A 22312-nucleotide genomic window follows, 5' to 3' on the forward strand; every position below is an offset into this window, starting at 1 on the left:
GTGTCACTACTATAAATTCACAATTACTCTTTTAGTGTAAAGACATTTCTAAGTTTCAGACAATTGGTTCATCAAATTTAATTACATTTCAACTTAAGGACTGCCTTATCTAGTAATGTTTGCTGCTCCATCCACTTTTAACTGTAGTATCACATGCCATAACACATCCTCCAAAATGTATTGGTTGGTTTTAAGGGGCAAACAATATGACCAATCCTTTCAAAATGTAAGCGTGACAAGATTAATCTGTTTTACTTTTTACTCTTACTTAAGAGATCATATTAAGTAAGATAACAATGTATGGCTTTGGCTTTTGTTTCAGTTAGCTATGCAACAATTACTCCAAGCAGTTACTGGGTGTAACTAATTGATAATCTCTGAATAAGAACTGCTTTGTGGGTGCAACGTGATTTAATTTAACTTTCACACGTTTTGAACCAGTTGGAGCGTTTTACCTCCAGGTTGGGTTTGGGCATTTGTGAACACAGCAATCACACTCATTTGCTGAGTTCCTCTAGAAATGTAAAGCTCCTTCTGGCCAAATCAAGTTTGCGCCATCTGAAGCGTGGTGGTATGTGCAATCAGAGCACAACTGACAGATCAGATGAAATGCATCCGAACATTGTTTCTAGTCACAAAAGAAAGAGCAGGAAGCTTTAACCCCTAAACCTATATTTTTGACAAATGAGAGAACAGCTCACTTATGCATAGGCTTTGTTTGCAACGTTTTGAATGTTGCTGTGTGAAATTAACCAAATGGCAAGCTTTGAGGCCAAGTTGAAATTGTGACCAATAGGAGTAATGGTATCCATTGTGTGACACACAGGTCCCCAAAAACTTTTTCACATAAAATTATATTGGGAAAGTGGCTGTAAAATACTGGATACATTGTTTTTTAGGTAGTTTTATGCTCCGCTGAGTAGCTTCCATAGGAATTAACAAAGTCCTGTAACCATTTCTCTTTATACACCCATGTATTGCATCAGTTCAATTCAGATCACGTTGGATCTCATTCTGGTCTTCACGTAGACTTGCATTGTTTGATCTATTGTGATATTTCAAGCTGCTGTTGTTAATTCTCAAAAGCACAAAATGAATGACCTCTATCATCCCTCCATCAGATCGGTACTTCTCCTCTTTGCCACCTTTTGATTTTCCAGAGGTTGATGGTTCTGCTGTAGACACATGCAACTTTTTCACTGACCAAACACCTGATACGACCAGTGCTACAACTACAACCACAACGACTACAACAACTACAACCAGAAAAGTAAGTATACAATGATGGGTTTAGGAAGTTGTAGTAGTAGTGGACACTCCTCCAAAGCTTCTCAAGGCTAACAAGCTGGTTGACCTACAACTCGAGCTCAAATTGCAGTTTTTGTCATGTGGGTGTTTTAAAAGTCAAACATTTAAAAAAAAAAATCTGAAAACGTCTCATTGTCTCTGTATAATGTTTACCATCTTTACTGTGTTTTGTATTTTAATGCTAACAACAAATACTGCTGAGGGAATCTCATATGTATAATTTCATAGGTGGCGTCCACAACCAAAAAGCCAGTTGTCCAATCATCACCAAGAAAACCAGAAACGAAAAAAACTGCAACACCAATCAGGCCACAGCCAGCTCCAGCCGGACCAATCACTAACAGCCTCCTCTACTACCTCCTAGCCAATAGCAGACGACTCTCTCAGCCAATAGGAGGTCACAGTGCATCAGACAGCGATGAATCAGCTGCAAAACCACTGAAAAGTGTTGGGAGGAGGGAGGAGAGAAGATGGAATATAGGTTCATCGTCTTCAGAGGACTCGAGTGATGAGTCATAAGATTATACCATGACATTTTGAGCTATTTCTAAACAAAGCTAAGTGATGGATGAAACAGATTATATTGTTTTATGGACAATTAGCATTTAATAAAGGGTGCTAAGCTTTCAAAGGCAATTTCACATGTATATATGCTTCTTTACAGCTGTTGTTGCTGCTGCAATAAACCGAAAATTAACCAATCTTAATTTTCAAAACGCTTCTTTATTTATATAATACACACATAAAATAATTATTAAAAAGTTATCATATTTGAATTACCTGTTTGCTGCTTTAAAAAGAAATCTTCAGTAACTGTCATTGATAAAAACATTTCATACATTTTGTTTAGATGCTCAGAGTTTGTCTTTTTATTCTTGTATTAACATCATTTCATTTAATATCGACAAATAATAAATATGAATAGAACATTTGGTTCTTTACATGCAATATGTCTCTAAACTCAACACGTTTATTGTGTTGAGTATAAATTAAGAAATATGAATTCAGGCGTGTTAAGTTGTATGATTTCTACACTTTTCAGATATGCACATACATTTCTGGCTTCATCAAGCTTAAATGATGGACCTTTACATTGAAATTTATTATAAATATATATAATACATATTATAAATGTATTATATTGATTTGATTGATTGGTAAAACTTGTGAAAATGGTGAGAGATCCAATCACAATTATCCAGAAGCCCAAAGTGACACCTTCACAATGCTCTTTTGTCCAACCAGTAGTTGGAACTTCACATGATTAAAATAATTTAAAAGAAAATCATCAGATTTGTGAAGGTGGAACCATGAAATGTTTCTGTTAATCTGACGATTTTCAATTCAGACTGTGTTGCGATGAAAGTGATCGAAAGTGCGTTGAATGTTAAACTGTAGTCACACTGAAGTTAAGGTCCACATGGCTTTTGTTATGGTGAGTATGAATCAGTCCTGTTGTACCCGGGCTGTTGTGGTTCTGTTGGAGTAATGGACAGAACCGGCTGTTTGTCTTTTTGCTGATTCTTGGTGGTGCCTTTGTTGTGTTTACCTGAGGAAGCATCACAAGAATTGTCACTTTATTTGCTTTATTTAACAAATAATTTTAATATTTACTATATTTACATTGCAGCTAATACATAGTTAGCATGTATTTAGTTGTATTTGGAATCTTGGGACAAAAATGAGTCAGTGCTAATTTTATGCATGTTTTAGTCTGTGGGAAAGTTTAGCTTAGCGTTTCTGCAGTATGGTCATTGTTTCGTGTTGGTCAAGCCTGGTTCTTCTGTTACCTTTTCACTTTCTGTTGATAATTTTTAAATATTCATATTGCCCCTTTAAATGCCACTGAAGTTGAAAAAATGTAGGAACGCCATTGTTTCTGAACCAACAACCTCCAATGTCCTGAAATGTTTTGCCTTTTTGCTGATTGGCCACAGGGGACGACTTAAACATTTCTGGACTGACTTTTGGTATTTTTAACACCCACACGTGGTACAGTTTAACAAAGCTAACACACCATTTAACAAGGCTTTGATTGGCTCACAGCCTGCTACATTAACACAAATTAATGAGTTTGACTTTGCTTCGCTAAATTGTCAGTACTCTAATAAACTGTGTACATACTTTCTCTTCCTCTGAGCTCTGGCAGCACTGAGCTTCTAAGATCTGGGAAATGAATGTCTGACTTCTTTTTCACTGTAACTCCGCCACTGTTTCCATGGTTATAGCGGTCAGACAGGAAGGAGCGCTCGCAGATAAGACTCTTATCTGAAACCTGAGAGTGCAGAGAATGGTAACTTTGACAGAGCACATCCTCAATTGTTATTTTGTGGAAACAAGTGAAACAAATTGTGTTACCTGTGCAGCAAGTGGTCCTGTAATGTGGCTGGACAGAGATTGTCGATTGTAAACACCACCGTGATGTCTTGGCTTGTCTACACACCTGTGATACACAGAATAAAAAAGTTGTAAAACACTTGATTAACAGTAAAGCGTTGTGGTTAGGGGTTTAAATATTCAAACTACTAAAGAAATTGGTAGTAATACTGTCCATGTTAACAGCAGCCAACAATTGCAATGCACTCCAGGAGAGACACTGACAGTTTCATTGTTTTATCATCTAGCCTTAGCTAATTGCTTAGATGGTTAATTGGGGAAAATATACAGTAAAATATGTAAAAGAAAACTTTTAACTGTGAAAGAGTAGAGTATGTTATTGTACTGCATTGCAAGAACTTACCTAAGGCTGTGGGTCCCAGGATGGAAACCCGCCGCCAAGGTAAAGTGATCACTGGTGACTGGGCTGTTGTTACTGATGACAGAAATTGAGGGAATAACGGATGTGGAAGATGGAGGGAGGAGTAGAGGAGTAGAGGAGGGAGGTGGAGGAGGAGGAGGCGGAGAGGAATAGAGTGAACTGAATTCCAACTCATTGACGTCTGCAGTGTCCATGTTGTGAAAAACAGAGCTTTTTGTCAAAGCTTTGTGGTCCGGTGTTGCTGTAGTGGTGAATGAAGCTGAATCTGCAGTTGTGGATATATTTGTTGTGTTAATATTTTCTGGGTTGTCTCTTTTCTTCCGTACTTCTGTCGAAAATCTAGTTTTCTGAGTCATTGCTGTGGTGGACTTGGTGTGGTTGCTAAAAGAGCCATGCTTTGTTTTAGGTTCTCCGATCAAAGATTTTGAGTGAGGGTTTTTCAAGGATTTGATGTTCAGTTCGACTTCATTGCTGCTGTTCTTTTGCTCAATATTCGAGCTTCTTGAAACCTTTGAGGATGGATTTACTAAAGATTTGCTTGTTGTGCTGATGAAATCAGAAAACGCTGAATCCTCTATGTTCTCTTTATCTTTCAAACTTTTGAGGACAGTGGTCCCTACTGATGTGTTGGTTTTAGGGATTTCACTCAGTACGGAGATTGATGAACTGGATTCTGTGGTGATATTGGATTTTGTGGAAGTGCTCTGTTGATTGATGCCACAGTGCTCAGAAGATTCAGGATTCTCCTTGTAATCTCCACCTGAAGCATAAGATATCTCAGTGTAGTTTGCAGCTGTTTTGGTCGCTGGGCTCAACTTCAAGCATCCATGATCTTCCCTGTTTGAAGTATTACTACCATCCGGCTGATATTTGGTTACTTCTGTAAGTTCCCTGGAAGGTTTGTTTGGTATACTTGTGGTGCTATTTGTGGGTTTAGTATCTAAAGATGTACCAGTTTTGAGAGTTCCTTTAGATAGCATTGTAGTGCTGTGGGTGGGACTAACATCTACAAAAACTATAGAGGACTGCGTTGAAAGATCTGAGGTAAGAGTCTTTGATGGGCTGGTGCACAAAGATGATTTGCTTTTGGTATTTTTTGGGCCAGAGTTTGAGGTAGATGAAGATGATTTGGGATTTGATGGCAAAACTTGAGGACATTCAGAGGTCCTTCTTTGCTCTGTATCCATGTCTGAACGATGAGTTTGATGCTCTGAAGTCGTAGTTGTCTTTACCTCGATGTGGTCATTGCTGGACAGCAGAGATACTTTCAGTGTCAAGCTTGTCTCTAGTTGACCACTGTTTACTATCATAGAAGTTAAGGCTGTTGTAGGACCTTCTGTCTTTGTTAAGTTGGTGTCTGTAGGATCAGTAGTTGATTTAGCAGATGAATTATCATTTGGATGGTCAGTGGTTGAATATTTAGACAATTTGGGGACTTTTGTATTTGAGTTGTTCTTGCTTTTCCCAGAATCTTGACTCACCCTTGACATTTTGTTGTTTGGGCAGCTAGAAGGTAATCCAGTAGAGTCTCTGTCTTTTGTGTCCATATTTTTTAAATGGTCTTTCCGTGGATCTGGAGAACCAACTTTTCCATGTCTAGGTTTAGCTACTACCATCTTACTGTCCTTCAGATCTGTTGCAGTCGTGGGAGCCTCCAATGAATCAGAAGTAAGGCTTTTAGTTGGTTTAGAAATCTCAGGTTCCTTTCTCAGCTCGGCACCAGTGGCTTTTGCTGCTTTACTTCTCATAGCTACAGATGGTTTTGCTGCGTTATCAACAATCTTGGCATCTAATGTTTTGGATTGTTTGGTGGACATCAACGGTTCTGATTTATTCAGAATGCTTTTAGGCAGCTTTGAAGGCTGCTTGCCTTTTGTTTTTGAAATCTTTTCTTCTCCGCCCTCCTTCTCCTTTTCCTTGTTGACCTTCTCATCCATGTTTTCAGATTGTTTCTTGTCTTTGTCTTTGCCTCTGCGGGTCTTGTCATCCCCTTCATCCTTTTCTCGTCTTGGCGTTTTGGCTATTTTGGGAAGGGTAGAGTTTTCTCTGTGGTCTTTTTGGATCTTAGCATTTAGCTCATCCAAAACCCTGTTTAGATTCATAGATAGACAAATGCAGCAAGTCAGTAACTACTCAATAATCAATAGGTTGATGGTTGATTCCTGGCATCACTACTGCTCAATTAGGGCAATGTTCCAACAAGCAAAGGGTTTAGCGTAAGCTCTGGAAGATGCATCTGTAGTAATTAAAATATAAAACTAAGCCTGTTAATCTAGAAACACACAGAGGTACCTGATGTGGAAAGAATCTTGTGTGAACAGCAGATGTTCTAACAGGTCTGAACACTGAGCTCGTCTTTCTGGATCCATCTGGAGACAACTCTGAAAGAGACAACACAAAGATATTACTGATTGTGATATGTCCATTTTTAATAAAAAAAATGAACAAAATTCTAGCTTGCACAATTATGTGATCCTGTGAAGTTATTTAAAATATTTATAATAAAACTGAACTGTACCTGTGCCAGGTCCAGGGCGGTGGTTGTGACTGTATTTAAACGCTGTTCGAGTGGGACTCTGCTAGAACATTCAGGCAGTCTAACTCCAGAAAATACAGGATTTCTGTAGAACAACTCCTGGTGATGAGCTGTTAGGTTGCCTATTATAGAAAAAGAAGGGATAATCCAAAGAATATCATACACAAAGAGGAGATTTTTGGATAGTTTTATCTAACAAATGTTTTGGTGTGTGTGCTTACCAAAGCACCTGACGATGTGGTAAATTTGGTCAAGGTCGGAGTCTCCGGGAAACAGGGGCTGACCCGTTAACATCTCTATTAACAGACAACCAACAGCCCACACATCTACTGGTCTACACAAACACACACTTGTTAATATTTTTATTTTTAACAGATAACCTAAACAAACACATCGTCAGGTCTACACGCTAACACTTACTTGCCATACTTGGTGTCTCCTACCAGAAGTTCTGGAGCTCTGTACCAGCGAGTCGCCACATAGTCAGTATAGATCCCCCCCTCGGCAGGCGATGTCATGGTCCGGGCAAAGCCAAAGTCACACAGCTTCACCACGCCCCCCTGAGAGATGAGTATGTTCTCTGGTTTGATGTCACGATGGATGACCTTGCATGGAAAAAGAGGGGTAGCCATATTTGAGTTCATCAGCGTCCAGAGACATGGTGTAACTGATCATTTAATCAGAAATCCCTATGACTGAGCTTGTGTTCAGATATTAAGACCAGTTCAAGTCAAGTTCATGCACTTCCACATAAACACCTCACATTTTGCTGGTGGCAGAAGGCTGCAGCCCTCAGGATCTGGTACAGAAATTGGCGGCTGGTGTTGAGCTCCAGTCCGTTGGGGTTTTGCTCCAAATCATCCAGAAGCGTTCGCTCCACAAACTCGAACACCAGATACCAGCGCCGGCGACGCTTCCACACTTCTATAAGGTTCACCAGGTTGTCATGACGCAGTTGCTTCGTGGTTAGAAAGACGAGAGCAGAGAAATAAGAAAGCAGAGACACTGGATAGAATCAGGACAAACATCCGTATGTCCAACGTTATATTAAAGCAACATTGCACAACTTTTCTACCATAAAATAACAGAGGGGGATTGCTGACGAGAAGCGGAGCTAGTGTCTATGCTTTAATATTGGCCTACACGTTGAGTAAACAATTAGTGATGGACAAAGGAAGATGGTGAAGTTAATATTTTCTGCTCTTAGCAGCTAGTTTCCTTTCTTCCGATGTTTCCTCTCATGTCAAGTTTTAAAGTCATTATGAGAATGTGACTCTGAGTTGTTTGGGGTTTGACTGACAGGCTGCTTTTGTGTCTCCCTTCACTCAGGTTTCCAACTCATGCAGACTCTTTCATGCTCGGTGGCTCATTGATTGATTGGCCGATGGATTGATTGACAGGTACCCTCAGCAGCTTGATCTCCCTCAGGGCGATCTTCTTCACCGTCTTGTCATCGTCTGAGTCCATAAACTTCTTGATGGCAACGAGACGGCCGGAGTCTCGGTGGCGGCACTTCAGCACGGTGCCGTAACTTCCCTCCCCGACCAGACCCAGAGACTCGTAACGCTCCATCAGACACTAAACACGGTAGGGAAAGACATTAATAACTAATATCAATTCATAACATTTGTAAATTATTGGTATAAGCATTTTAGTATCTACTGCACATTATATACACAGTAGTTTTGATTTGACCATCGCCAATATTATATATATATATATATAATAGGGCGGCCTGACTCATTGTCTTTCGCTTTTACAGACTGTTACACAAGATGGCTGCAGGCACTGCCGCGAAGTCTGACGTCAGTCAAGTTTCTTTATATATATTCAAGGTTTCATTCAATATATTCAGAGTTTCATTCAATATATTCAAGGTTCACTCCATATATTCAAAGTTTCATTCCATATATTCAATGTTTCATTCAATATATTCAAGGTTTCGTTCAATATATTCAGACTTCATTCAATATATTCAAGGTTCACTCCATATATTCAAAGTTTCATTCCATATATTCAAGGTTTCATTCAATATATTCAAAGTTTCATTCCATATATTCAGACTTCATTCATATATTCAGGTTCACTCCATATATTCAAAGTTTCATTCAATATATTAAAAGTTTCATTCCATATATTCAGACTTCATTCAATATATTCAAGGTTCACTCCATATTATTCCATAAATATATATATATTTATATTATATTATATATTATATAATATATATATATATCTATATATACTGTATACTGTATACATATATATAGTAGATAGTAGATATGTGAACAGGTCAGCTTTTATTCATATCATCAGGTGCTTTGGGTATTGTATACGAGTGTGTGTGTATATATGTATACATGTTAATGTGTATATACCTTGTGTGTACACATATATGTAGAAAGGGTTGCAGTTTTATATAGAATCATTCAGAGCAGTACGTCCTGTATGAGCCATAACAATCTAAACATACATTCTCCTGAGTGTCACCGTTTTCACTGCAGTATTTTTACAGTGTATCATAGAAGAAGTGTTGTTACACGTTATATAACACAGACAGTACACAGAGACACTGCAACAACCTGCTTAAAATGTACAAATGTAAAGTTTACACACACACACACACACACACACACACACACACACACACACACACACACACTAACCTTTCAGGGGAATTCCTTAATCGCTTCAATCGGTGAGTTCCGTTATCAACGTAAACACTGGAGTAACGTTTCGTGTGTGAGAGTCCGTGTCACTGGAGAACACACACACACACACACACACACACACACACACCACACACACCTGCTGTCACCCAACACACGTTGCCATAGTAACGCCCCCTGCCGTGCACGGTCCAGACAGCGATGACGTCAGCGCGTCCTCGCACGTACGGCACTGTTCATTTATTTATTGTTTTATGAGTCCGTCTTTTTTCCTAATGAGGTAATGAATGTTTCAATCATTTCTCCACATAATACCAACATTCAATAAGTCAACGATGCTGATCCCTGAGAAATGATTGTCTAGTTGTCTGAAATATTTGAATTATTGTTTGTTTCAAGACTCGTCTGATTTTAGTGTCTGTAAATATTCGATAAGCAGCAGCAAGAAGTCAGTTGATATTCACACATGATTCCATATGTTTCAACATGTTCTAATCAGTGCTGCTGTGCAGCTTCCACCAGCAGGTGGCGCCTTTGAATAAGATGTTAGAGTAGTGTCTGACTCCATTATTTTAGTTACACTGACTTTACTAGTTACTCCTTTACTCCTTTTTAATGTTCTTTTGTAGTTAGAAGGCCCTCTGATATTTATTCATCATTTACTCATAAAATAGCCATGAAGTTTTTTTCATTCTTCTACATCTAAAAAGTATAGAAGATATTTCACTATCGTCTTTAATATTATATATATATATATATATATATATATATATATATAAAATATATTATATATATATATATATAATATAATAGATATATATATATATATATATCTCACAATAAATTGAATGTCTGCCAAATTATAACAAAGTATCTCTGAACACTTTGCTCATATTAATGTAAATAAGCCGGTTTCCTTTGACTTAAATATCAGAGCTATAACTGACAGTTTTAAGGACTTTAAATTCTGTTTTATGATAATTGAACATGCAAAGCAAAGAGACATTTCAAAAGTCCACATATGAAGGACGGTGTATGTCCATAAAACGTGAGTAGTTTTTGGTTGTACGTGTTTGTTTGAAGGTTCCATGGACTCAAATTTAAACCATCAAAGCATCATTCAGAGAAACAAAATCATCTGTGAAAAGGTTTTAATGAAAAAATATGTATTTACAATAACACATACAGTCTGTGTACATCCATCCACGGTAACAGTAAGCACAAAACGGTTTGATAATCTGCATTGTAATACACGTCGGTGTTAATCCGGATTTTCTGCCAGTTTTCTGATTTCCTCCAGAAGCTCTGAGAAAGTCGGTCGACCCTGCGGCCTCTGAACCAGCACCAAAGAAGAAGAAGAAGAGAAGAGTTTGAAGCTCTCCATAACAGGAGCATGCTACATTCAAAGATAACCTGTGAATGAATGAAAGACGTTCACAAGTATACCTCGTGCCAGCAGCGGTACATGATGGAGTAAATGGGCTGCGTGGCGTGGTGCGGTCGGTAAAGCCGGACTCCTCTGGTGATGTCAGTAACCACGTCAAAGTTGGTGTAGTTCTCAAACGGAGTCCGACCCTGCGAGTAGATCTCCCACATCACCACACCTGCACACAAACACACACACATCAATGCTGTTCCTTGTATTTCTTCTACTTTCAGCACTAGTAAGAGTGAGCAGATGGTGAAGTGGGCCTGTGCTTCCTCACCGAAGGACCAGACGTCAGACTTGCTGCTGTATTTGCTGTAGTGGAGAACTTCAGGAGGAGACCACTTCACTGGGAACTTTGCACCACTGGAACTGGTGTACTGGTTGTCGAGAACGTACCTGCAACCAAGAAAAGAACAGAACAGCCAAAAACTATGAATTAGTTTCACTCCCTGGTGGTGGGTTTGTTTGAGAGAATCGACATCTGTCTCTTAGCACAAAGACTGAAAGAGCAGGGAAACCGTTAAATCCAGCTTCCAACACATCCAAAGCTTGTTAATGTTTAACATGCCGTATCTTGGTTTTTCATTCTAATCAGAAACCAGTGTAAGTGTGGCAATTTGCGGTTTTACTGCCCATACTGACATTTAACTTGTGGCAGATTAAACAAACAAGATATCGGAGATTCATCTGTGAGCTTTAGAGGAGTTTGCTGCCTCTGCAGAGAGTCAGGCTAACCGTCCCCCCCTCCCCTGTATGTTGAATATTTCCTTTGAAACTTGAAATTACGTGGCAGTCGTACCTCGTCATTCCAAAGTCGCTGACCTTCACCACGTTGTGCTCATTAACCAGACAGTTCCTGGCCGCCTGGATGAAAAATACAACCTCAGACAAACATGCATCTGAACTGTTTTCCACCACAAGAAACAGCTGAATATGAGTCAGCTGGTGATCCCTCTTCCCATCATCACTTCTGCTTTGGAGTCCCTGGTTTCGTTACTAAAAGGCACAACAGTGACTCACCAGGTCTCTGTGGATGAAGCTGTGTGCTTCCAGGTACTCCATGCCCTCACAGACATCCTGACACATGGACAGAAGCCAAGGCTCCTTCAGGGACCTGCCTCTCTGCCGCAGGAAGTTCACGAGGCAGCCGTTGTCCATGAACTCGGCCACGATCAGCAGGGGGCGCTGCTGCAAGCAAACGCCGTACAGCTGCACCAGTTTGGGGTGGCACAGCCTCCTGGGAAGCACAACAAGAAACACACACAGTTTCACTTCCTTGTGTTGAAAGCACAAGTTGCCAAACCAGCTGCTCTGTCTGACCCTCAGCTCCTCTCTTCATCCTGTCCTCCCTCCTCCCTGGTCCTTACATCATAACTTTGGCCTCCTCGATGAAGTCCTCCTCGTACATGGCCCCCTCTCTAATTGCTTTGATGGCCACTTTGTGCTGAGCCCGCCACTTGCCGAGCCTCACCAGACCGAACTGACCGCTGCCCAGCTCCTTCATGAAGGTCAGCTCGCTGGGGTTGATCTCCCACTTCTCTGTTGAGAGAGAAATCGTGGTCAGAAGTACAGAAAAGAGGAAGAGAGTACAAACAGAGAAAGAGAAAAACAAAGTCTAGTCTGCAAGACGTGACATCTCTTGTTAGCATGTTTTAACCCTGGGACAACTGGACTTGGGCTCCATGGATCTTCAATGTGGACCCCAGATGAAGACTCATGGAGATTATTTTGTTATCTGTGGTTTCTGTAGTTGGAAACTTTCCTAGCTATCCTGCCACACTCCCATTTTGAGGGTGTTTATCCTAAATTGTCTGTGTAGGTCCTCAGTCATCTGAGATTATTTAAAGAGAGGGTCGGACTTGAAAATGGAGCAACTTTTAGAGTCACATGTTGTAGAACATGAGAGGACAGAAGCAGACTTGACGGCTCAGTCCTTGTTGGATTGCAGTTCCCTTACACTACCTGACAGAGGAACATGGTGCTGAGAGTAAACAGGCCTGTGAAGCCAAATGAGAAAAACATAGTTGAGACTGAGACTGCAAACTAAGTCAACCAAGTCTAGCTGCCCCAGATCTTTTACTGCCCGGACACATACTCATCTGTGAAACCATTCAAAGGCTGGTTACTGGTTACAGAAAAATGAGTGCAAATAAGTCAAACTGAAAGTAGTTGTTGAAGCCGACACACACACACACACACACACACATACTGTATATACATCACATTTTGTATTTTTGTACTGTATTACTCACATTATATTAGTATCTATCTATTAGTACATTAGTATTTGTTGTTGGTGTTTCATATATACATGTATGTCTTCTTATCATTATGTTGTTATTACAGTACTTTATGTAGTCATATTATTCTCTGCATGTTAATTTTGTGACTGTGAAATTTTATTTTTTTAACTGTGTAAATTAATAAAACTAAAAAACAAACAAACAAATAAATAAATTGTAAACCCACAAGATTAAGAAGAAGAATAAAGCAAGAGATCGTCTGCATATAGAGACACTTCATGCTCATCTCCATCTTTCAGCACCTCATTAAACTTCAGTAATCAGGTTAATTACAAAGGTCTTAAAAGCAGCTACAAAACAGAAGTGAGACCAGGGACTGTCCTTTTTTATGCCACAATAAACTCAAAATGTAAATAACAAACTTTTTCTTTATTTGTTTGACCTTTTGAAGAGATTATAAATGAATTCAAAAGTTTCAGCACTTTAGGCAAATGTAAAAGTTTAAGTAAACGTATGTTTGTGTGTATTTATTTACTCACCTGAACTGAATCCTGATGTGGCAGGTACACACCTGCCCATAGGACCCACTGCATACCGCAACCTGGTCACTAGACCTACACAACCATACCAAACCACATCAAATGAAGCATTATATGTAGCACTGTTGTTTCGATCAAAGGCTGTGAGTGTATGTACCTCCGGCATTGTGTTCATGGTAGTGTATGAGTTCAGGTATGTTGTTGAAGGTATATCTTTCAGCCAAGAAGAACTGTCCGGTGTCACTTATTTTGATCTGGTAATGCTTAATATCCCCGTTACAACTGCAGACAAACACAAAAACACAAAAACAGAAGTGAAAAGTTCAGTTTATAGGTAAAGGTTTGTCATGTCTGGGGATTTTTGTGCTGTGTCCGCTGTGTCATTCTCAGCTGTGATGTGACTCACCCTAATGTTTTGGTATAGACAGAGACAGTATAGACTCCCTTCTGACTGGACTCCCGAACCACAAAACCACCCTCTTTGTCCTGGAAACAGTCCAAAATCAGAGGATGTGAGACAAAAAAGCAGTGAATGAACTGAGAAGCTAGAGCTAGAGGGAACGTTTGTCTGTTTATTGATTCACTGATTCAGCTCTACAAACAGCAGATATAAAAAGGTGTGTATCCCTGCAGAAATGTAGTTACCTCCTGTCTCAGCAGCTGCTCAGCTTCTGTCCTTGTGATGTTTTTGCAGTACCAGCTTTAGGATGGAAAGGGAAGGTTTAACTGACTTTGAATCTTTACAGATAATAATTTAACTGGAGTTTGATAAAAAGAAAAATAATGAAGCAAATGTTGAATACAAACAAAGACTCACGAGTTTGCCTCAATTCTGTTTTTCTCTGTCACATAGTTGCTGGGGATGAAGCCTTTATTCCTGAAACAAGAAGAAACGTCTTACAGCGACTCATCAACTCTTCATTGGGCGACTTAAAGCTCCAGTGTTTCTGCCTCTGCTCTACATCGCTACAACTGTGCTGGTCATAATGATAACATGTTGCAACTTGTGACTTGGATCCTTGGAGTAATGGGTGGAAATGGGTGCGTAGCTCCATGAAATCATGGACTGAAAACTTCCAGTTGCCCCAGATTGAACTTTTCTCAAAGAAGAATGACTGAGAACCTTCATGGTATTAGTCTTCATGTTAGCATGCATGTTAAATCAATTGTAAATCACCACTCGTTGGATGGTTCCACCTTTCCGATGTTGTAATTTGGGGTTTCTGTCTGACTCTTTCTGTAGCTTTCCAAAACTGTAAAACTGATATTCACACTCACTTTGGCCCAGCAGTGCTTTGAGCTAAAGGCCAAAAGTTCTGAATCAAAAAACAACAAAAACCCACTAAAGAACCAAAACATGCAGATGTTAAACTGGTAGTTTCTTGGTAATTCATCCAATAATTGTTGCCATATACAATAAGACCTACCCGTGTTTGTCCTGCGCTCTCCACCACAGCTGGTCTTGTTTGTGGAGGATGATGTACTCTTCTCCCTGTGGACACGACACACTGCGTCACCACACATCCACTGCTCAGTTTGTGTGTTTTTCTGTGTGTGTGTGTGTGTGTGTGAGTACCTGTTTGAGTGTCAGGTCAGTGTCCTCTTTGGCAGTGAAATCGTACATAGCGACGACGCTCAGCATCCCCTCACCTTCACCATCCTCACCCTCAGGAGGGGGGAGGGGGAGCTTCTTCCTCGACCGGTCGACCTGAAAGAGACAGAGAGAAGAATTCATAAACATTGTGTAACTGTTTTTTGAGTGTTGTGCCAGAACAGGAGCTGAAAATGAATAACACACGCTCTGTCTCACCCGGCAGGCATGTCCTGGGTGTCGTCTGCTCTGGAAACACGAGGTGCTTCCCTCCAGCTCCATGCGGGTGCTGAACTCCCTGAAAAAGATGCAGGTTTAACAGATCTGAAAACACGACGACAGGTAAACGCATCATCTCCAACACACATCATGACAAGCAGAGCCAGAAACATGTGGCAGCATTTCTTTAGAGGTGGCAATGTCACCACTTTGAGACTGAAATATCTCAACTAATACCAGATGGACTGCCATTAACAGATCCCAGTAAATTAATACTAACGACTTCAGTCTTGCATCAGGTCCACATTTATTTTGTCCCATTCTTTAGTTTATGACTAAATTCTTGCAATGATAATGACACTAACTTTGATGCAAACAAAGCCTCAGCTGAGTCAAACTTCGAAGCAACCGAGCGAATTTTAAAACACGAGTCCGAGTTTTGTTCTCATTAGAAAAGCTGAAGGGATGTACTTGAATTCAGACGCAATCAAAGAACTACGACAAACATAAACCCATAAAATCACCTGCATCTGGAAGACATAGTAAAATAATAAAAAAAAGAAATGACATTTAATAAATTGAATTGTTCGCTCATGGTCTCAGATTGTACCTGGTCTGCACGGCGCAGCAGCAGCAGCAGAAGACTGAGTGGATGGAGTGATCTGGAAAAAGAAAAGAGAAGATAACAACATGTTAACACCGTGTGCTTTCATATTAATAATCTTATACCACTTCTGACTTTTCTTGCGTGTCTCCAGGCTGGAAACCTCTGAACCAATCATTTCACTTTAAATTTTATAGATAATTAAAGCAACATTTTGTAACTTTCCTCTGATGATCTGTGACCTCCTGATGACCCACACTGAACTGTGATCAGGTGAACGGTGTCTCTGTCATTCGTACGTCTGTTCTCACACTATGTAACTTTGGGCTCCGGGTCGGGAGAAGTACGTAACGCTTTACGGCACTAAGTCACACAGCAGCAACTATTTCACTGATTCTGGTGAAACTGGATCATATTTTATGGAGGAAATGTTTTCTGGTTTTCCCTCTGATGTCCTCCGGCTGCTCCGCCTCAACTCTCTGTGATTTACAGAGTTTATGATGGACAGTGAAGTAAACTGCTGACAGCTGTAGCTGCTGTTAGCTCAGTCTGTCAGAGCACCAGGGCAGTGTTAGTGTTTGTACCACAGGAGTGTTGGACCACCGGGAAGAAGAAGAAGAAGAAGAAGAGGTTTTCAGGGAACGTTGACGGGGGAGCGGAGCCCGTGTCGTGCCAGAACCGGAGCTGGACAGAGCGGGCTCAGCAGCCTCTCTGCACATAATGGCAGAGGAGAAGAGAGCGAAGAGGACGTTGACGAGTAATATTAGCTGGCTGCTATGTCTTGATCTTTGGCTGTTAAAGCCGTCGACTCGGCTAGTTTCAGCGTTTCTTTACAGCCTCTTCCTTCACTTTGATGCTCACATGTGACTTTGGTTGTCATAACAACCTGCAAAGAGTGTGTTACAACCGAGTGTGTGTCATTAGGGTCTGAGCTATTTATGTGTTTGATGATTGACAGGGAAATAAGCCAATCGCTGTCATCCTCGCTCAGAAAAGAACTGATGGGTTAAACACAGTTTTGTATTTCACTGGACTCGTCTCTCTCTCTTCATACTGTTTTCTCTCCCTCCCTTTGTGGCTTTGAGTAGGAGGTCTTTGACAGGAAGTATAGTTTCCTTTTCTACAGAACTAACTCTCTTTCTGTCTGTAAGTGCGTTTGTGTGGGCGAATGAACAGACAGCTGTGCGTGGGTCATTTTTCTCACTGTTTGCGCTTCATGTGCGTGCAGCACATCTTCCTGTGTCTCTTCGTGTACGTCTTGCGTTTGAAGACAAAAACCTCTCGTCTGCGAGAGCACACGCCCCTGCAAACCCACGAGTGTCACGTGATTTTTTTAAGGGGACTACCAAAATAAAAGCACATTTTGAAGCTCGTCCGTGAGCGATGCCATGAGGAGCGATGAACTCCTCTGGTGGTTTGTGGTGAACCAACATCCAGTTTTTGTAACCGAGGAGTTCCTTCCTCCACAGGCTGATTGAAAACCTGAAAATCTTTGTGTTTTTGGATGACTGAAGGTATAAACTTCACAACACTGGATCTGTGTCATAGTGATGCAGCCAATTTTAACTGATGGAGGAAAGAATGTTTACTTTACTTTTACCTTGGCTCATCAGATCATCTCTCTGTAATCCTCACCAGAGGAAAACCCACTGTGAAGCAGGCGAGGGTCTGGTCTGAGGGGGTCTGTGTCAGCATTACAGGACTGGGACATGAAGAAGTTCAAGAAAGCTGCTACTGAGAATCAACTCATAAATGTGGACGAGTATGCTGAATCTGTGACTGCATACGTCGTCCACAAATGCACCAAGATCGTCAACAAACGGGCAAATCAGAAACCCTGGATGACCAACGAGGTACGTGCATGCTGAGGGGGACGAAATGCAGCGTTCAAGTCTGAGGCCAGAGACCCATCAGAACAACATGCCTATGGTCAGAAAATCCAGGGATTCTTCCATGACCCGGACGCATGTGGCAAGGCATCCAGACCATCACCAATAAGTACTTTGGTCGGTTTGATGCACTCAACAACAGTCCTGCTGACCCCTGCCACCCCCACCGTGGGCTGTTCTCCCTGCTGCCCTCTGGTAAGAGACTCGGCAGCATCAAATGCAGAACATCCAGATTCCACAGCAGCTTCATCCCCTCACGTCATAAGACTTTGCTGACACTATCAACTGAATGGACTGACAGTTCGAATCTGCTAAATCAAACCACTCAGTGATATTTAGAGCCCAGCAGCACCGCTGTGGTTCGATAATGATCTCGGCTCACTTCTGCTTTTCTGGCCTGGAAAACAAATTCAGAATCGAACGATGTCATGGGTCGCGGTCGGGACATGGAATCATTTAATAATTAATAATCTTTACAGTAGAGTATTTGTAACATTTCAACAGAGACCTGATTGTTTCCTGATATGAGAGAACACAACATGAATTCTCACATATTCTCCCAGGTAATGTTGAACATCCAAAGGCAAAGCCAAGCAGCCGAAAAGCTCCCTGAGGCTGTACCACGGTGCCAGAAGAAAACACATTTCGAGTTTGGCTGCACTTGGTTTTGACTCTTCTTTGGCTTTGACTTCTCGTATTACAGCTCAACTAAACTAAAATATCTCGGTGAAAACATGAACACACCCTAACCGGGCTCTGTTGTGTCAGTTCGTCAGTTCGTCTCAACCTTTCCTTGTGTTTTGTCTTTTTCCAGGTGTGTGTTTTTGGATTTGGTTTCCTGAACTTTACCTGCCGCGATCTATTCATTAAGATTCAACAATTGTTTTCTGATAGTACACCACTGTGGTAAAGGTTCGGTTAGGGTGTGTTCATGAACACTCCCAGGGTAATCAGATAAAGCGAAACAGTCGAACTCTTATAAACTTTCTGAAGTTGTTAGTGTAAAACATGAAGTTTTTCTGTTTGGCTTCAAAAGGCCGCTTTAGACTTCCTGTCTGGGTAACTGCCCCTTGGTGCAAGTATGAGAAACAGAACTGAAACTTCATTTTATCTGCCAACTGAACTCAGCAGATCAGGGGTGTTACTTTGCAAACAGGTGTATCTGCACGAGTTTTCAGTCAGTTTCCACCTCTCTGCACGCCACAACATCACAGGCCGACACAAACACGCTAAAAGAAAACTTCAGCTCAACAATCTGTCGCTGAATTCACAGAAACATTTGACTTGAAGACGTTTATGACATTTCATATTTGTTTTTTGAGGATCTGAACAAGCTGTCAAACCTTCACACACACTCACATAACACTGTTTTCTTCACCTTCTCATATATTCATGTTTTCACACACACATGCTGCACATGTATTGCAGTTTTTAGAGACTGGCTCTGCTCATATTTGTCATATTTTTTTGCCGTGCATGTTTTCGCTCTTTTCTGCTTCGACTCAGTCGATTCTCAGTCATTTTTTTCTTCTTTTCACATCGTGACTGAGCCTAAATTCATGTTTCATTCATCCTTTCTGCTCGGCATGTTGTCTCGCTGAAAGTGTCGGCTTTGTGGATTTGTTGAATGTGTTATTCAGTTTTTGTTCGCTGTATCCTGCTGCTGTTTCAAAAGGAGTGAAGTTTTCATAACTTTGTTTATAAATGTCTGTGTATGTAATATAATTTATCACTAAGAGTTTAATCTGCAGCTACGACGCAGTCGGTGCAGGTACTTACTTGAGTGAATCATGATCGACTGCTTTTACATCTCTTTTTCTTTTCCTCTTCTTCTCTTTCTTCCTCCTCCTCCCCCTCCTTCTCCTCCTCCACTTCTTCTTCTATCTCTTCTTCAGCTCCAGCTTTTCTTCAGCTCGGGTTTTTGAGGTCAGCGATGATTTCTCTGCGATCACATGCACCTATGAGGCCGATGTGATGCCACAGGTTAGGAAACCCTGAAATAGCTGATCGACAGAGACAAAAGAAGAGAGAGAGAGAGAGAGGGAGAGAGAGAGAGAGAGGCAAGTGGGTGGAGGAAGTAATGAAGGTGAAGAAGAGAGGTGAACAATAGAAAAAAGAGAAAGACAATGGGAGATATAAGAAGAAAGATATTATTTCATGTGTTCATTCATGGTTTCTCTGCTTCTGGCACTTTAAACAAAAATAAAGTTTGACTTGAAAACATTGAAAGTTTTATTCGGGCCGTGTTTACAGAGAGAGAGAGAGAAAGAGAAAGACAAGATAAAAGGGTGGAGAGGAAGTGAAAGCATGACGTGAATGTAACCACAAAGCATCCGTTTCTGTGAGTAACTCCAGGAAGAACACACACTGACACACACACACCATCACCATCTTGGTTTAGCGTGTTAGCAGGCTAACATTTGCTGATGAGGCTGAGGAGTCATCAGCTCTGCAGGTCATGAACTAAAGCAAAGTTTGAGCTGGATGCTACATAAAGAGTTCATGATTCAGCCTGAAGGGAAATGCGTTGATGACTCAAAACCACGAATGTGAGCCGAAAGTCAGAAGGATTCGTCCTCTGAGAGTCACGAACGCCTGTGCAAAATTTTAAGTTAAGTGTTGAGGCCAAAGCAGCATGGCTAACCTCAGGATCTCTGCACGCCAGACTTTGTTAACTCGACATATTTCCTTGCTTTTTGCTTCTACCATGAGTAAATGGACTACACTTATATAGCACCCTTCTAGTTTTCTTTTACACTGCATATCCCCTTCACCTCTTGATGCCGTTGGCTGCCATGCAAGGTGTCAATTGCTCAATTTTTGGGAGCTAACCATTCGACCATTCGGTACTTTGGGGTTCAGTATCTTGCTCGATGGCACTTTGACATGCAGAGCTGGGTATCAAACCACAATCATCTGATCAGTGGAAACTCGCTGAATTTGAAGTAAAATGAATTTGGTGCTGCCTGGCGGGCCGTCCATCAAAAATAGACACGTGTAGTTTGTGTAGGAAAAAAATCAGGTTTCCATCCAAATTTAATAACCAAAATATCTGCAAAAAGAAAAGACAAAATAATTCTTGTTTTCTTCACTGTTTGACTGACATCATATCAAGAGTTGGCTCATAGAGATAAACAGTTGGTGCCGTTTAAAAGTACACAACAAGATGATGTTGTTAGAAGAGCTTCAGTCGACGCTCAAACGATGGAAAACCATTCATTCTCATCGTCGTCGATTGTCAATGTAGTCCTCTACCGCTCACAGCTCGTCGAACCTTGGACCTCTTCTGAATTGTGAAAGTCTGGTGAATTCTGCACAGATAGGGTCACTTAAAATGCTTTTATTTTGATAGGCTTTTACGTGGGCAACAAAGTGTCCAATAGTTTCAGCTTGTTCATGGAAAGCTGCATTATCTGGTGTGCTAAGACATTAATTTGTTTAAAAAACTGGAAGTCGCTTCTTTCCTTCGAGGGGGAAACCACTGTGGTAAGATCACTTCTTTATCTCTGGTTGTGTTTTTACACATCATCTGCGTATAAAGGCCAATTCCGAAAAGTTTAATGTGTTAATGGACCATGGATAGTTGGATAACAGTGACAGGAGTAGGTCCAAGATCCATGGAAGAGGTCACATTGGCGTACGGTATAGTTAAAGATATCTTGCCAGATGTTTGAAACCCAAATATGTTGGTCCTTTCTAGGAGTCAAATGTTGCAGCCTCTCTGATCTGGCCGTGCATCAACAGTTCTCGCTTTGTCTTTTTACTACATCAACTGCTGTTTCTAATAATATCCGTGATACCATAAATGCGTTGAACCGTGTCCCCACAAGAACTTTCAAGTCTACACGAGTTGATTTTCTAAGAAAAGAACTGAAACCAGCTGCTAACTGGCATTAAAGAAGTGATCTGTAAACCTGTTGGAGCGTGGTTGTTGATCATTTGTTTTTTTATTTCTTAAAGCTTCGGTCATGAACTGCTCTCATGTCAAAGGTCAGCTGATTACAGCTGAACTCAAAGGTTTCATTTAAAGCTTTCGGTTTCAGAGTCTGGACACAAATGTTGGCCTTTAACCTGAACCGACTCCACAAATGTTTTGTCTTATTTGCAAAAACTTCCTCCCAAAATTTGTATTTTGTGATTTGTCCAGTTTCAGAGTGTATCCACTGTGGAAATATGTTCAGCTGTACTCTTCACTCTCTTCTCCTTGCCATTATGTACGCTAGCCGCAACTACAGTTGTCAGCAGTTTACTTCACTTTCCATCAGGGAACTCTGTAAATCACAGAAGTTAGGCGGAGCAGCCGGAGTGTTCAATCTTTAGGTTACACGAGGTCACGTTTGGGCCTTGAGGTCCTCGGCAATCTGCGTAAACAGACATCTGTGTCTCCAGACTAGAATATGCTGACAATAACACCTCCATGGGTAAAGACATTCTCTGTGACTATTCTGGGCGTGTAGTATTTGTGCTGTTATCTTGGGGTTTAAAGTCGATCCACCGGATGAGTTGGGCAGAATGTGAGACCGACTC

The 22312-nt window shown here is 40.9% G+C and overlaps 3 protein-coding genes across 3 annotated transcripts in view; 1 reads left to right on the plus strand and 2 right to left on the minus strand.

Annotated features, from left to right (window-relative positions):
• The window catches only part of LOC104935135 (V-set domain-containing T-cell activation inhibitor 1), a 592626-nt gene that overhangs the window by 422473 nt on the left and 147841 nt on the right, over window positions 1-22312 (plus strand). The window lies entirely within an intron of this gene.
• On the minus strand, window positions 2169-9419 carry LOC104938102 (cyclin-dependent kinase-like 5). The gene is made up of 11 exons (XM_019257814.2): window positions 9269-9419; window positions 8007-8180; window positions 7366-7560; window positions 7023-7207; window positions 6824-6936; window positions 6585-6724; window positions 6359-6447; window positions 4049-6154; window positions 3667-3751; window positions 3433-3583; window positions 2169-2857 (listed from the first exon to the last, which is right to left on the minus strand). Exons 2-11 carry the CDS (start codon window positions 8172-8174, stop codon window positions 2739-2741), a joined length of 3351 nt encoding a protein of 1116 aa, XP_019113359.1. The 5' UTR covers window positions 8175-8180; window positions 9269-9419; the 3' UTR covers window positions 2169-2738.
• On the minus strand, window positions 10406-19807 carry txk (TXK tyrosine kinase). Its single transcript, XM_010754441.3, has 16 exons — window positions 19565-19807; window positions 15903-15954; window positions 15293-15371; window positions 15059-15190; window positions 14910-14974; window positions 14300-14359; window positions 14128-14182; window positions 13889-13968; window positions 13640-13764; window positions 13483-13557; window positions 12068-12239; window positions 11721-11937; window positions 11500-11564; window positions 10978-11096; window positions 10718-10875; window positions 10406-10604 (listed from the first exon to the last, which is right to left on the minus strand). Exons 1-16 carry the CDS (start codon window positions 19575-19577, stop codon window positions 10533-10535), a joined length of 1539 nt encoding a protein of 512 aa, XP_010752743.2. The 5' UTR covers window positions 19578-19807; the 3' UTR covers window positions 10406-10532.

This window comes from Larimichthys crocea, chromosome XIV, assembly GCF_000972845.2.
Source record: "Larimichthys crocea isolate SSNF chromosome XIV, L_crocea_2.0, whole genome shotgun sequence".
Lineage (NCBI taxonomy): Eukaryota > Metazoa > Chordata > Actinopteri > Sciaenidae > Larimichthys > Larimichthys crocea.